This window comes from Panicum hallii, chromosome 1 (assembly GCF_002211085.1).
Source record: "Panicum hallii strain FIL2 chromosome 1, PHallii_v3.1, whole genome shotgun sequence".
In the NCBI taxonomy this organism is placed as follows: domain Eukaryota; kingdom Viridiplantae; phylum Streptophyta; class Magnoliopsida; order Poales; family Poaceae; genus Panicum; species Panicum hallii.
Genome location: NC_038042.1, coordinates 31,288,312 through 31,301,759, shown reverse-complemented (window position 1 = coordinate 31,301,759; position 13,448 = coordinate 31,288,312). Strand labels below are relative to the sequence as shown.

Below are 13,448 nucleotides of genomic sequence, written 5' to 3'. Positions count from 1 at the left end.
TTTACTGTCCATCATCCCACATACTTGGGAAGTATTTTTTGAGATATTGACCATTGGCAGCCACCGAAAACCTGACGCCATCTAACTCCTCAAGCATATATGCATTCCCAGGTAGGACTTGGTCAACTCTATAAGGTCCATGCCAATTTAGAGACCACTTGCCATACGCTGCATCCTTAGTCCCCAACACTACACCATGGTACACTATTGGCTACAGTGATGTGTGGGCAAAAGGTTATTATTGGCAACATATAATCTGTGGGTAATAGTGAGACCTTGTACCCTCACATTATCTGTCGGCAATGGAAGTATTAAGTAACACCTTATGTGTCGGCATTTCTACGACGGCAGATAATGTGTCGGGAAAAAATGTTGACAGCTCAACTGTTGGCGTAGGCCGAATCACCTACTGTTTATGTGTCGGCGTAGGGGTGTCCAAGCTGGCGAAAAACATCATTGGCGCCCATTTTTTCAGCTGCGCGGGAAAAGGAAAAAAGTACCGCGCACACAACAAAACTTTCAATCCCCGAATCCCCACCTCCTTCTCCCTCACCGTATCCCCAAATCCCCACCTCCTTCTCCCTCACCGCAGCTGTGAATCCCCACTGCCCCTGCCCCCTCGTTCATCTCGGCGCAAAGACACCCACGGCAGCCTCCTGCAGCTTCTGCACGCGGGCAGGCACTGCAGCCTCAACCCTAGGCTGCTAGCTAGCTGTCTTGATTCTGTTCTTCCATAGAAATTGATTGGATTTGGTTCTGCTAGCTAGCTGTTGGATTTGGTTCATTTGTTCTTGCGCATGAGATGGAATTAGTACCTCTGCTGCCTGCCAGGCTGCTTATGGAATTAGCTCCGCTAGCTGTTGGATTTCAAGGTCTACTAATCGAACATGTGTGACCAGGCTGCTTATGATGCACACTGCTAGATGTGTTTCTTTGTGTCTTCTAAACAGAGCTGCTCTGCTAGATGTGTTTCACTATTTTTTTTACTTTGTGTCTAATGCTTTTAACTGCTCCAGTTTTAATATATTATGTGGTAGATTAAATTGTGTGCTGCATTATATTGTCTGCAGTTTTAAATTGTTATATATATGGCTGCAGTTTTAAATTGTTATATATCCAGAACCTTCCACTTATTATTTTGCTGGAATCCTATTGATTTAAGATATACTTTTTTTTGGTGAAGGGTACTGTGAAACCAAAGATTTAGTGAGAGTGCTATCAGTTCTTTCTTACCTTTTCTCATCTAATCATAGTCTTATTTACGTTTGGTTTCAGGGGCAAAATTCAGAGAGGACTGGACCAAGGACTGAAGGAGCAACTTTCTCATTTTTATTGAACAGTGATTGGTATGTTCCTTTTCTTCTAGACTTTCTCATTGTGTGAGATGAATTTTCGTTCAGAAGTAATATATGTGCTATAGACGTTTGAATGTGGCAAAATGAGATATATCTGAGGTTTGGAGTTGCTATCTAGGTGGATTTGTTCATATAGTTGAGATTTTTACTCAGCTTCTAGCAAGAGCGTCATGGATAAAAATTGGATGGATTTACCAAGGCAAACTGATGAATATATAAAAGGTGTTGACAGTTTTTTAGAGTATGCTTTTAGCAAGTCAGCTAAAGGAAACACAATATTGTGCCCCTGTAAGGTATGTAAAAACAGCTGTTGGAGAGCTAGCGATGTAGTACGTGAGCATTTGATTTGTGAGGGGTTTTCGGAGGGGTACATAACCTGGTTGTATCATGGAGAACCAAGCTCCAGCTTTTTTGCAAATACCCAACAACCTGATAGAGTAGAAGTGCAGAAGTCCAATGAAGAAGATGACATTTCTGATTTACTTAGAGACTTAGCTGGTGGTTTAGATGACATGGGTGACTTAGAAGGTAATGAAGAAGAACATGATAAGGATATGGAATCCTTCCACAGATTGGTAGAAGATGCTGGCAAAGAACTGTACCCTGGCTGTAGAAACTTTTCGAAGCTTCGGTTCATGATTAGATTGCTGCATATAAAATTTCTTGGGGGGTGGAGTGATAAAAGTTTCGACATGCTACTACAGTTACTTAAGGATGTTTTGCCAGAAAGGTCATCACTTCCAAAAAATTTCAATGCAGCTAAAAATATGGTAAAATGCCTTGGTCTTGGTTACACAAATATTCATGCTTGCGATAATGATTGCATACTATTTTGGAAAGAACATGAAAAGGCTAATGTGTGTCCAAAGTGCAAGACATCAAGGTGGAAATCAGAAAAGAGAAGTCCTAATGGAAAACGTGTGCATAGGGTTCCTATGAAAGTACTTCGGTACTTTCCTATAAAGAAAAGGCTTCAAAAGTACTTTATGTCTTCCAAAACAGCGGCTGATGTAAGGTGGCATGATGAAGAACGCACCAAAGATGGTTTGCTTAGGCATCCAGCAGATGCTCCTTTTTGGAAGGATTTTGACTCTACATATCCAGAGTTTGCCTCTGATAGTCGAAATCTTAGACTTGCTGTAGCTAGTGATGGGTTTAGTCCTTTTAGGACCTACAATTCAAAATATAGCATTTGGCCTGTTATTTTGATTCCATACAATATGCCACCTTGGAAGTGTATGAAGCAAACAAATTTTATCCTATCTCTAGTAATTCCTGGTCATAAGGCACCGGGTGCTGATATGGATGTTTACCTTGAGCCACTAGTCAATGATATGGTAGATATGTTTGTTGATGGTATTAGGACATATGATGCTTCCAAGGATGAGTGTTTCCAATTGCGTGCTGCCATATTATGTAGCATCACAGATTTACCTGGCCTAGGCTATTTGCATGGAGTTGTTACCTCTGGTAAAGTATCTTGTCCTGAATGCCACTCACATGAGTGTTCTCTCCAACTAAAAAAGGGAGGCAAGTATGTCATCATGTGCCATCGGAGGTTCTTGGATGAAAATCACATATTGAGGTCTGCTAAAGAACTATTTGATGGTACTGAGGAGCATAGGCCAGCACCTACCCCACTTAGTGGAGAGGAAATTTTTGAGATGACAGAAAACATGCACACAATTTTTGGAAAGGATCCAACTACAAAGAAGCCAACAAACCCACAACGTAGAGGAAAAAATGAGGCACCACTTACTTGGAAACGAAGATCTATCTGGTTCAAGTTACCATATTGGAAGAGTCTATTACTTCGACATAATTTTGATGTTATGCACATTGAAAAAAATGTTTGTGATAACATTGTGAATACACTTCTGAACATTGATGGAAAATCAAAGGATGGTTTAAATGCTCGCTTGGACATTAAAAATCTTGGCATTAGAGAAGATCTTCATCCTGTTGATGTTGAAGATAGGTTCTACATGCCTCCAGCACAATATGCAATGAGTCCAGAGGAGAAGAAGTTATTTTGCCAAGTATTGAAGAGTGTGAGGTTACCAGATGGTGTTGCGTCAAATATTCAGAATAATGTCCATGTTTCAGAAATGAAATTGATTGGACTAAAGAGCCACGACAACCATGTTTTGTTGCAGCAATTACTACCACTTGCTATACGAAGGATATTACCAACACGAGTAACTGCAGCACTAATTCGTGTGAGCAATTTCTTCAAACAAATATACTCATCTACTATTCGAGTAAGCGATATGCAGAAACTTGAGGCTGAAATAGCTGAGACACTAAGTATTCTAGAAACCATATTTCTACCAGCATTTTTTGACACTATGGTACACTTGATGGTTCATCTTCCTTCTCAAGTAAGAATTGGTGGTCCAGTACAGTACCGTAGCATGTGGGCAATAGAGAGGTACTATACTATTATTTCCATTAGTAGTATATATTTTTAGTTTTTAGACTATTGCTAAGCTTATATAGTGAAAAAAATTTCATTCTTAGGTTTTTGATGAGGTTAAAAGGGTATGTTCGCACCAAAAGGCATCCAGAAGGATCAATCTGTGAGTCCTATAAATTTGATGAGAGTCTTACATTCTGCTCACAATTTCTACATGGTTGTGAGACCAGATTTACTAGGCAAGTAAGAAATGGGGAGGATTTGGATAATGCAATGTCCAATATTAATCCTTTCTTCAGAAGCCTTGGGCGAGGATTGAGTGGCAGGTGCACTATATCTTTGGACTATAAGACATGGCTGCAAGCACATAGATACGTGTTGTTCAACTATGACAAAATAGAACCATATTTGAAGTAAGATCCTCAAGCTTCTTTTATAGATTGGACCCCCCCTTATGCATATATATACTTATAGGTCTTTTAATTTTACAAAATATTTTCAGCAAGCATAAAGATTACCTGCGCTCAATTGGCAATCACAATCAGCGAAAAATAAATAATCTTCATCATGAAATGTTTCCTGAGTGGTTTAGAAAGCATGTAAGTCCTTACATGACCTAACTTTAGTTTTTACAATTCTTTTTGTTAGACCTGATTGAAATTTAAGTTGATTAGAATGTTCTATATCACAGGTGGAAGGATTAGTTGAAAATGGTATTGAAGTACCGGAAGAGATGCAAATTTTAGCCAATGAGCCATTCATGATTGCTACAATGTACAATAGCTATACTATAAATGGATTCGATTTCCATACATACTCTAGTGATGAGGGTAGACCGTATCAAAATAGTGGAGTAGCTCTAGTTGCCCAAACCTCTTGCTTTGAAAATGGAAACACGGACCCGGTAGTGCATAACAAGACATATTATGGTAGGATCAAAGAAATCATTGAGCTAAACTATCGCAATAAGGGAAATATTGTGCTCTTCAAATGTGATTGGGTTGACAACCGCATTCAAGATAAATGGGTGAAAACTGATCAATTTGGGGTCACAATTGTTAATTTCAATCACTTATATAATGGAGGAGAAATACTATTAGATGAGCCTTTTATTTTAGCATCGCAAGCCACACAAGTTTACTATGTTCAAGATCATGTTGATAGAGAATGGAGTGCAGTGGGTCGGTCAAAACCACGAGAAATTTATGACATGACAGCAAGCGATAGTGAACAAGCAAATCATCAAAATAAGTTCCATAGCCCAATTCTTGATCTGCATACAAAAGTGTATGACCTAAAGAATTTTCTTCAAGATATGGTTCATGTCAGGACAGACATTGATGGGACTATTGTTGCTGAGAAAAAGAGGAAGTAAGTCACAATTGTGTGTTGTAACAATTTCGTGGTGCATTAACAAATTCTACATGTTCTAGTACTTTTCTTTTCTCCTATACTTAGTACTTACACCTCTACACTGTTCAATTACTGAATTATTAGTATATATTTTCAGGAGGAAAGATGGTGACTGCAGGAGAAAAAAGAAAGGATGTTCCAGTTTGCGAATATGAAGCACAAAGAAATGCAAATGTCCTAGCCAATAACATGAAGCTCAAAGCTTTGCAGCTTCAAGAGCTTGGACAGGAAGTTTCCTCATCACTTATGACAGGAAAAAAGAGAAAGGTGGAAGCTGTGAGGCATCAAGAAAAGAGGACGACAACTAATGCTACAATTCAGCACAACTTACGAACAAGCTCGAGATTGAGTGCTGCACGGGCTAATGTACAACCAGGGAATGGGAGTGGTGCACCTAGTGCTCATCTACAGGCAAGGAATGGCCCAAGTGGTGATCTACAGCCAGAGAATGGGAGTAGTGGAGCAAGTGCTCATCTACAGCCAAGGAATGAAGGTATGCTTGTTAGCTGATCTATATAAACAGATTGTTGTATTTTGTTGGTCTTATTAGGTCCATTGTTTTGATGTAGAGTTAAGAGAACAAGAGAAGAAAAAAGTTAGAGGGCCAACTACAAAGGCTGACATATTTGCAAGACAAAATAAACCAAAACTCAAACTAGAGATAAATGACTGTGGCCAGCCTTGTGGACCTTCAAGCACTGAATTTGCTAACTTTATTGGTGCACTTGTGAGAACAAAGGGCTTTCCGATGGCACATGATGATTGGAGGAAGGTTTGCCCAAAAAAAAAATATAAGCTGTGGACAGATGCTCAGGTAGTGATATTGGATGAAAATGATTTATGAACATTTTCAGCTTGTGATTTGTTATTACCCTATATGCTTATATGTTCTGTGCAGCTCTATTGGGATATAGACAATGGGTCCTTCAACTGGTTTATGAAAACAGCAGCTACAAAATGGAGGGAGTTCAAAGCAGAGTTGAGGAAGGTCTTTCATGATGCTATGGAATACGAAGAACTGCTTGAATTGCGAGACGAAAGAGTGCATGAGGAGGATTGGAAGTGGTTAATTGATCATTGGATGTCTCCAGATGGAGCTGTAAGCTATAATTCTCTACTTCTAGAGTTATTATATATGAATCATGAGTACTATAAATGACACTTGATGATAGGTTCGTTCAATGAGAGGGAAAGCAAATCAGTCAAAGAAGACTCAAAACCATACATCTGGAAGCAAGAGCCATGCACGTGTTGGGTTTGAAATGGTATGCACTATTCTTGTAATTTTGTATCCGTTATTCAGATTTCTTAGCTGCAATATGATAATTGAATGAATTGTATGTTTTGTCATACAGTGTGAAGAGCTAGGACGTCCAGCACGTAGAGATGAATTGTTTATTAAAACACACACACATAAAAATGGAGTACCTCACAAGGGAGCCGAAACAACAATTGTAAGTCATGGAGATATGTAAGTGCATTTCACTTGGAGCTGAAACAACAATTGTATGCTAATATCTTTATTTTTTGTAGAATGCACTGAAAGATGCAGTCAGAGATCATCCTGAACTAGTAGAGAAGAGTATAGGGGAAGGTGATGCCTATTTCCATGTTTGTGGGCCAGAGAAGAATGGATATGTTCGTGTTGTTGGCTTAGGACCAACACCTGCTGAATTGGAGATGCCTGGGGCCAAAAAATGCACATCAACCAGGCTTCAAATGGAAATCGAAGCTCGTCGACAATCTGATAAGAAAGTGGAAGCTTTAGAAAGCCGTTTGGACAATATGCAACAGCTGCTAGAAAAGTTACTTCAGCAGCAAATAAATCCTTCTAGCACTCCAAATGGATCAAACAGTTCCGCTCATGTGGTAACTGGTCATTCTTTTGTATTATATATACCTTTGTTTTTAATGCAGTAATTGGTCCATAGTTGCATTCTTTATTGCAACATGCAGAATCGACCTACTATTGGGGAACAACTAGAGAACCATCATGATGATATGGGATCACGTGCTGAGGATGAAATAGATAACATGCACTTGAGTGATGATGAAAACTTGCTCATGACTAGGCACTCTGTTTTTTTTCCAGAGGAACCACATCATGAAGAGGTAATTGCTAAATCTACAATTTATTGTTTACCTTATGCCCATAACATACCTGATATATTGTGTTGTCTTTTTAATGCTTTAGGGTGGAAGAGATGTGATCTTGTATAATGTTGTGAGGCCCTATAATCTCCCTGTGGCTAAGGGAACTATGCAAACAACAAACCCATCATCTATAGTGGGGGGCACTCCTCTTGGCGTTCAATACCGTGAGGTAGTTGTCAATCATGTTTTCATGAGAGAAGCTATACTACCTCGCCCTTATGGAGCCTTAAAGTCTGTTGGAGATGCTCGTGGGAGATCCATTGCTTGGCCACATGACAGAGTAATATTTTAGCTTACATATATAATTCTAAGAAAGTTCTAGTCTTGCTCAACAACTTTACTTGTTACAGATCAAGGAGGACATGAAGTCTTCAAAGCTGTCAAAAGGTCCAGGTCCTGGTACGATTGCAACCTTAGCAGTCCAAACTATATTGACATCTCCACTTATATATGTTTTATATTATTTACTTTGCTTAACTTTCAATTCATTTCTTTGACAGGTACTTAAGTACTAATTGCCCATGCAATCACAGGTAATACATTCTTGCATTGGTATTAGTATTAGCTGGATTTAAAATTATGAATCCAATGACTAAATTTGACACTTCTATAAATGATGTCCATGTTTCTTGCTGTTGTATCACTAGTGCAACAATATATACAGATTAATGTTCTCTTGCTTGCATTGTGTGCTCATTATTCTTTCTTATCATGATAGGTGAACAGGCAACTAGCTGGTGGAGTACGTAGTAATCTTTTGGCAGTAAGGCATGTTACAAGCTTTGGAGTGACCTTTTGTGCAACAAGAATATATTTTGTGTGATTGTGTGGTTAGATTTTTTTTTTATTAGAGAGAAGCTTGTATATTCTCTCCCAGTGGGTCATATGCATATGGCACCATATAATAGGCTGGAACTTATGACCTAACAGTTTGATATTGGACATGTATTTTGGTACTGTATTTGACATCTATCTATGCTGATGCCACCTGGTGGATCCTGAGTTAATTGTCTATGGAACCATGCATATTAATGGATATGTTTGTGCTGTGTAAATTGCTCAGTTTTTGCAAGTTGAAATGTCTATTTGGGTTGTGATTGCGTATACGGTGGAATTGTGATTTAAAAGATGATGGAAGGTGTACCCCGGTACTATTTAATGCAGAAAATGTGATTGTGGTGGATATATACATATATATGTGCATGTGCCCTGATGGTTCTACTTACTGTAGAAAATGTGGTTAACCAACATATCATGTGTCGGTGAAAGTTCTACTGTTGGGAAAACCTAACTGTCGGGAAAGGTAGAAACTGTCGGTGTAGGTCCCTGTTTTGCCCACATACTAGCTGTCGGCAAAAGTTCTAACTGTCGGCAAAGGCTAAGCCCACAGCTTCTACCGCAACGGTAATAATTCTGTCGGGAAAACTTTCGCCCACAGTTTTTTTGTCTGCACAAGTACCTTTTGCCCACATTTCTATGTGTGGACCAAAGTGTGTCGTGGTGTAGTGCAATGGTAACACCGCTTCCAAAACTAGATCTCCAACTTGGAATTCTTTTGGCTTGAGTTTCCTGTTGTACGCGCGGGCTACCTTGGCCTTACTTTCTTTGATCTTCTCAAGTGACCAAAGTCTAAGCTCTGTAACGTCCTGAATGTTGTCGTTCATCAGAGCAATATATTCTTTAGTTGTTAGGTCATTTTTGAACTCTACGCGTCTCGAGCCAGCCATAATCTCCCACGGTAATACAGCCTCCTGTCCATACACCAGGTGATAAGGTGAAGTTTTTGTTGCTCCATGGCACGAAACATGGTATGCCCACAATGCCTCTAATAAGATTTCATGCTAACGACTAGGATGCTCATCGATCTTTCTCTTGATCAATTGATAAGGCTCTAATTGGACGCCTCAGCCTGTCCATTTGCTTGAGCATAGTATGGAGATGACCTGATCAACTTGATACCCATGTCAGTAGCGAATTTTCTGAACTCCTCTGATATAAAGACCGACCCTCCATCTGTTGTGATGGTCTGAGGAATCCCGAACCTGTGAATGATATGTTCTTTAACAAAATTGATGACGTCCTTCGACGCCACTGTCACACCCTAAAATTTTTAATTTTAGGATGTGACTATCTTTTACAATGTGTTCATCTATCAATAGGATTTTCTGAGAATTTTAAAGATTTTTCTAGCAGTTATTCTATTTATCCAAGAGCTAGATCCATTTTTTTTACTTGGAAAGCTCTAAAATTCTTTTTCATGAGTCCCAAATATTTTATTTGGAATCCTCGTGACCCAAATTACCTCCCGAGTTTTCCTCAAAATTTTTGGGATCTTTCTGGATATATTTTTCCATGGTTTAAAAGATTTATCTAGACTTTTCTAGATTTATTTTAAGCCTAAAAATATCTTTTGGAAAATGAAATCGTTTTCTTTCCATCTCGAGCTGGACTTAATTAATTTTTGGTTCAATTCAACCCAAGACCGTAGAACCATGCTGTTGAGCTCGACCACCACTTTGGTCTCATCGTCTTTCAAGTTCCGCCATCCTCTAATCCCTCTCCGTCATCAAATCACGCTCGAAATGGAGTCGTAGCCCGACTCCGGTGGTTTTCGATGATATCTCTGGTTTCGTACGTGTCAGCTCTGGCAACCGGCATCGCCGTTGCAAGACCGCGAACAACCTAGCCCGATCCCTCTCTCTCTCTCTCTATATCTCTCTCTTGTTTCGTGCTCTCGAATGGCTCGTTCGCATTCGACAGCACTGTCAGCTCGTTTTCATGTTCGGCCCTTACCCGAACCTGTTTCGGCCCACAACCGAACCCCTCGGCCTCGCACCGTTTTTTCCTACTTGCTAAACCTTCCTGCATGCCCTATAAATCCTCACGTAACCCTAGCCTCCTCTCACTTCTTTTCCTGTGCAGCGCCGCCACATCCTTCTTCGTGTGCGCCCCTGCATAGCCGCCCCCTTGGCGTGCGTGCCACGTCGAAGCAGGACGTTTCGCCCTATAAAGGTCCGCAAGACGAGCCCTCGTTCCAATCCGTCCTTGCTGCACAGCCACCGCCGTCGCTGTGCCCTAGCTGCCTGTGCCCCTGCCTCCTGTGCACCGCCCTGGACCTCCCTGCGTCGCGCCTCACCTTCCCGCTGCAGGCCGTGCTTGCCCAGTGCCGCCTCCCCTGGCCCCCATCTGCTGCGCTGCCCCTGCAGTGCGCCGCCGCCAGGAACAGGGAGCGCCGCCGCCACACCACAGACAGCCGAACTGCGGTCGAAACATAACAGCCATCACCGGAGGCTCTGCGCGCCTGAGCCCTCTCGCCTCTTCGCGCCTGAGCCGTCGCCCTCCTGCGCAGCGCCCGGCCCTGCCCTGCTCCGTCGCCCCCTGCCTGCTTCCCCCCTGCAGGCCGCCGCCAGGAGCAGAGCATTGCCGCATAGAACAGACCGCCGGCGCCGCTTTCTCTCGCGAAATTCGATCCCCTCAGTGCTCCTCCGCTGCGGGTAAGGCATGGAATCGAACCCCGTCCCCCTCCTCTTTCTTTTTCCCCACTTACCGCGCTCTCTCGTGGCCAAAATTGCTCCAATTTTGGCCGGCAGCAAGCTCCCGTGCGGCAGCCATAGAGGAACACGAGATTTTGCACTCCAGTCCGTGGAGAAAGATGTAATTTTCCTGTTCTTTTTTGTGTCTTGTAAAATTTGCAGAAAATCCCCTGGATCTATTACAGCTTCTCAATCCAGCCCCACCATAGAATTTTTCAGATCTAACCCTAATCTTTTCTGTATTTGCAAGCACTATTTTCTGAGTCTAGTATTTCTTTTCTGCTAACCCCTGAAAGCTATAGTTAATTACGTATAGGTCCCTGCAGCTCTGTTTCATGCGTAGTTTCCACGTTTTAGATCCGTTTCGATCAGTTCGTTTTACTTTGGTCTTCTAAAACCCTAAGCTATCGTTTACCAGTGTTGTTGTACCATAATTCCTATTTTTAGAATTAGATATCAATTTAATTTGAATAACATTCTCGATCCTGGCGCATATATGATTGCTCGATTTATGTTCTTATAAATCGGGTGTGACAGGCCGACAGCATATGCTTGATAACATCTGATTTGCATATGACAATTGTCTCGGCAGAAAGCAGGATGTGCCGGAGCTTCGTACAGGTAAAGAATAGACAAAGGCATAGTTTCTCAATTTCAGGGTATCTTGTCTCTGCGTCTAGCATCCTCCTGCCTGCTGGGGTGGGACTAACACAGGTGGCTTAGATAAATATTCTTTGATTTCTTCGAACGCCTGTTGTTGCTCTGCCCCCTAGCGGAACTCGTCATTGGCTTTAATTTTCACCAACTCCATGAATGGCTCGATTCTTCCTGACAGATTGGAAATGAACCTCCTAACAAAATTTATCTTACCAATGAGTTGTTGGAGTTCCTTCTTTGTAGTAGGTGGCACCATTGTTTTTACAGCTTTCTGACTTTTTAGGCCGATCTCAATTCCCTGTTCATGAACCAGAAAACCTAGGAACTGACCGGCCGATACACCAAAGGCACACTTCTTAGGATTCATTCTAAGCCCGAACTTCCTAGTTCATTCCAGAATTCGCCGTAGATCTCCTAAATGTCCCTCAGCCAATGCAGATTTCACCACCACGTCATCAATATAAATCTCCACCAACTTGCCAACCAAATCATGAAACATATAGTTCATGGCTTGTTGATATGTAGCACCAGCATTTTTGAGCCCAAAAGTCATGACCACATACTCGAATAATCCCACTGCATCTGGTACTCTAAATGCAGTCTTGTGGATATCTTCTAGAGCCATAAAAATCTGGTTATAACCATCATTGCCATCCATAAAACTCAACATCTTATGACCAGCAGCTACATTAATCAATGTTTCCGCAACTGGCATCAGATACTCATCTTTTGGTGTGGCTCTGTTAAGATCTCTGAAGTCTACATAGACTCTCCATCGGCCGTCCTTCTTCTGTACAGGCACAATACTGGAAATCCATTCAGCATACCTGCATGGCCTGATGAAGCCTGCTGTTATCATCTTCTCGACTTCTTTCTTGACTTCTTCTAGGACTTCGGCCTTCATTTGTCGTGCTCGTTGCTGGAACGGCCGAAATCCTAGCTTAAGAGGGAGTCGATGTTCAACAATACTTCTATCCAACCTGGGCATCTCTGTGTAATCTCAGGCAAAACAATCCGTATATTCTCTCAGTAGTATTATCATCGCTTCTCGCAACTCCGGATTTAACTTCTTGCTGATAAATGTTGGCCGTGGCTTATCCCCAGGACCAATATCGACTTCTTCTAGCTCGTCAGCAGATGTAAACCCGTATCCTAGCTTTCCTTCATCCATCAAGTCGATACTGCAAATAAACAAAGAATATGAAGCAGAAGGATTTGGACGATGGCAGGGATCGGCCGACTTGTTCTTTGCATTAATATGTATTATCTTACAATCACATAGCCGGCTGCTCGAGCAGGCCTCTTTGCGATCATTATAACAATGTAACATGGATGACAAAAACAACTCGAGTCTATTTTTTGGGGGCCGATCGCAGGGATCGGCCTTTCCGGTTACTTTCCAATCTATTCCGTAAGGCCAGTGGATAAGACCACCGTCACCCCGTTTTTTGTAGCTTCCACGCGGTCGCAGCTGTGACAGTTCATGTACTTGTAAGCTAGACATATATTTTGTTAAGTGTAAAGTAAGTACATGTTAGTGTAAAGTTTGTGCATGTTTATGTGAAGCTTTTGAAAATTTAAAGTGTAAGTAAAAAGGGTATTTTCGTAATTATGGAAAAACTAGGGTTGTTTTTGCAAAATATAATTGGATAGGAGGTAACTTCAAAATAAGTAAAGGGTAGTTTTGCAAATATGTTTTTCTTACTTTATGTCTTGTAAAAATATATATTTATCCAAAAGTTGCATTAGAAATGTATGTGTTAAATTGTGTAAAAATTTGAGTAAAGTTGTGGAAATCGGGGTATTTATGTAATTTTATAAAAGTACAAGTCTTTTTATGCAAAATAGGTGACTTAGAAAAGTAAGTTTCCAAAATTACTAGAGGCCAAAGGGTAATAATGTAAGTAATCATGACTTACA

The 13,448-nt window shown here is 41.1% G+C and overlaps 1 protein-coding gene and 1 long non-coding RNA gene across 2 annotated transcripts; both read left to right on the top strand.

The window, feature by feature from the left end:
• Window positions 1-5,023: 5,023 nt before the first annotated feature.
• On the top strand, window positions 5,024-7,394 carry LOC112896821. Its single transcript, XM_025964954.1, has 7 exons — window positions 5,024-5,142; window positions 5,282-5,677; window positions 5,754-5,998; window positions 6,083-6,283; window positions 6,718-6,795; window positions 7,277-7,296; window positions 7,379-7,394. Exons 1-7 carry the CDS (start codon window positions 5,094-5,096, stop codon window positions 7,392-7,394), a joined length of 1,005 nt encoding a protein of 334 aa, XP_025820739.1. The 5' UTR covers window positions 5,024-5,093.
• Window positions 7,395-7,510: 116 nt separating this feature from the next.
• Window positions 7,511-8,340, top strand: LOC112879050. The gene is made up of 4 exons (XR_003225926.1): window positions 7,511-7,618; window positions 7,689-7,737; window positions 7,839-7,871; window positions 8,057-8,340. It is a non-coding gene; the product is annotated as an uncharacterized LOC112879050 (long non-coding RNA).
• The last annotated feature ends 5,108 nt before the right edge of the window (window positions 8,341-13,448 follow it).

Excerpts from the sequence above, each read along its gene's own strand:
- LOC112896821 (XM_025964954.1), top strand. The coding sequence starts at position 5,094 with ATGTCAGGACAGACATTGATGGGACTATTGTTGCTGAGAAAAAGAGGA. Across the intron at positions 5,999-6,082 it reads AGCTGTGGACAGATGCTCAG|CTCTATTGGGATATAGACAA; the intron begins GTAGTGATATTG and ends TGTTCTGTGCAG. Across the intron at positions 6,284-6,717 it reads GGATGTCTCCAGATGGAGCT|AATGCACTGAAAGATGCAGT; the intron begins GTAAGCTATAAT and ends TATTTTTTGTAG.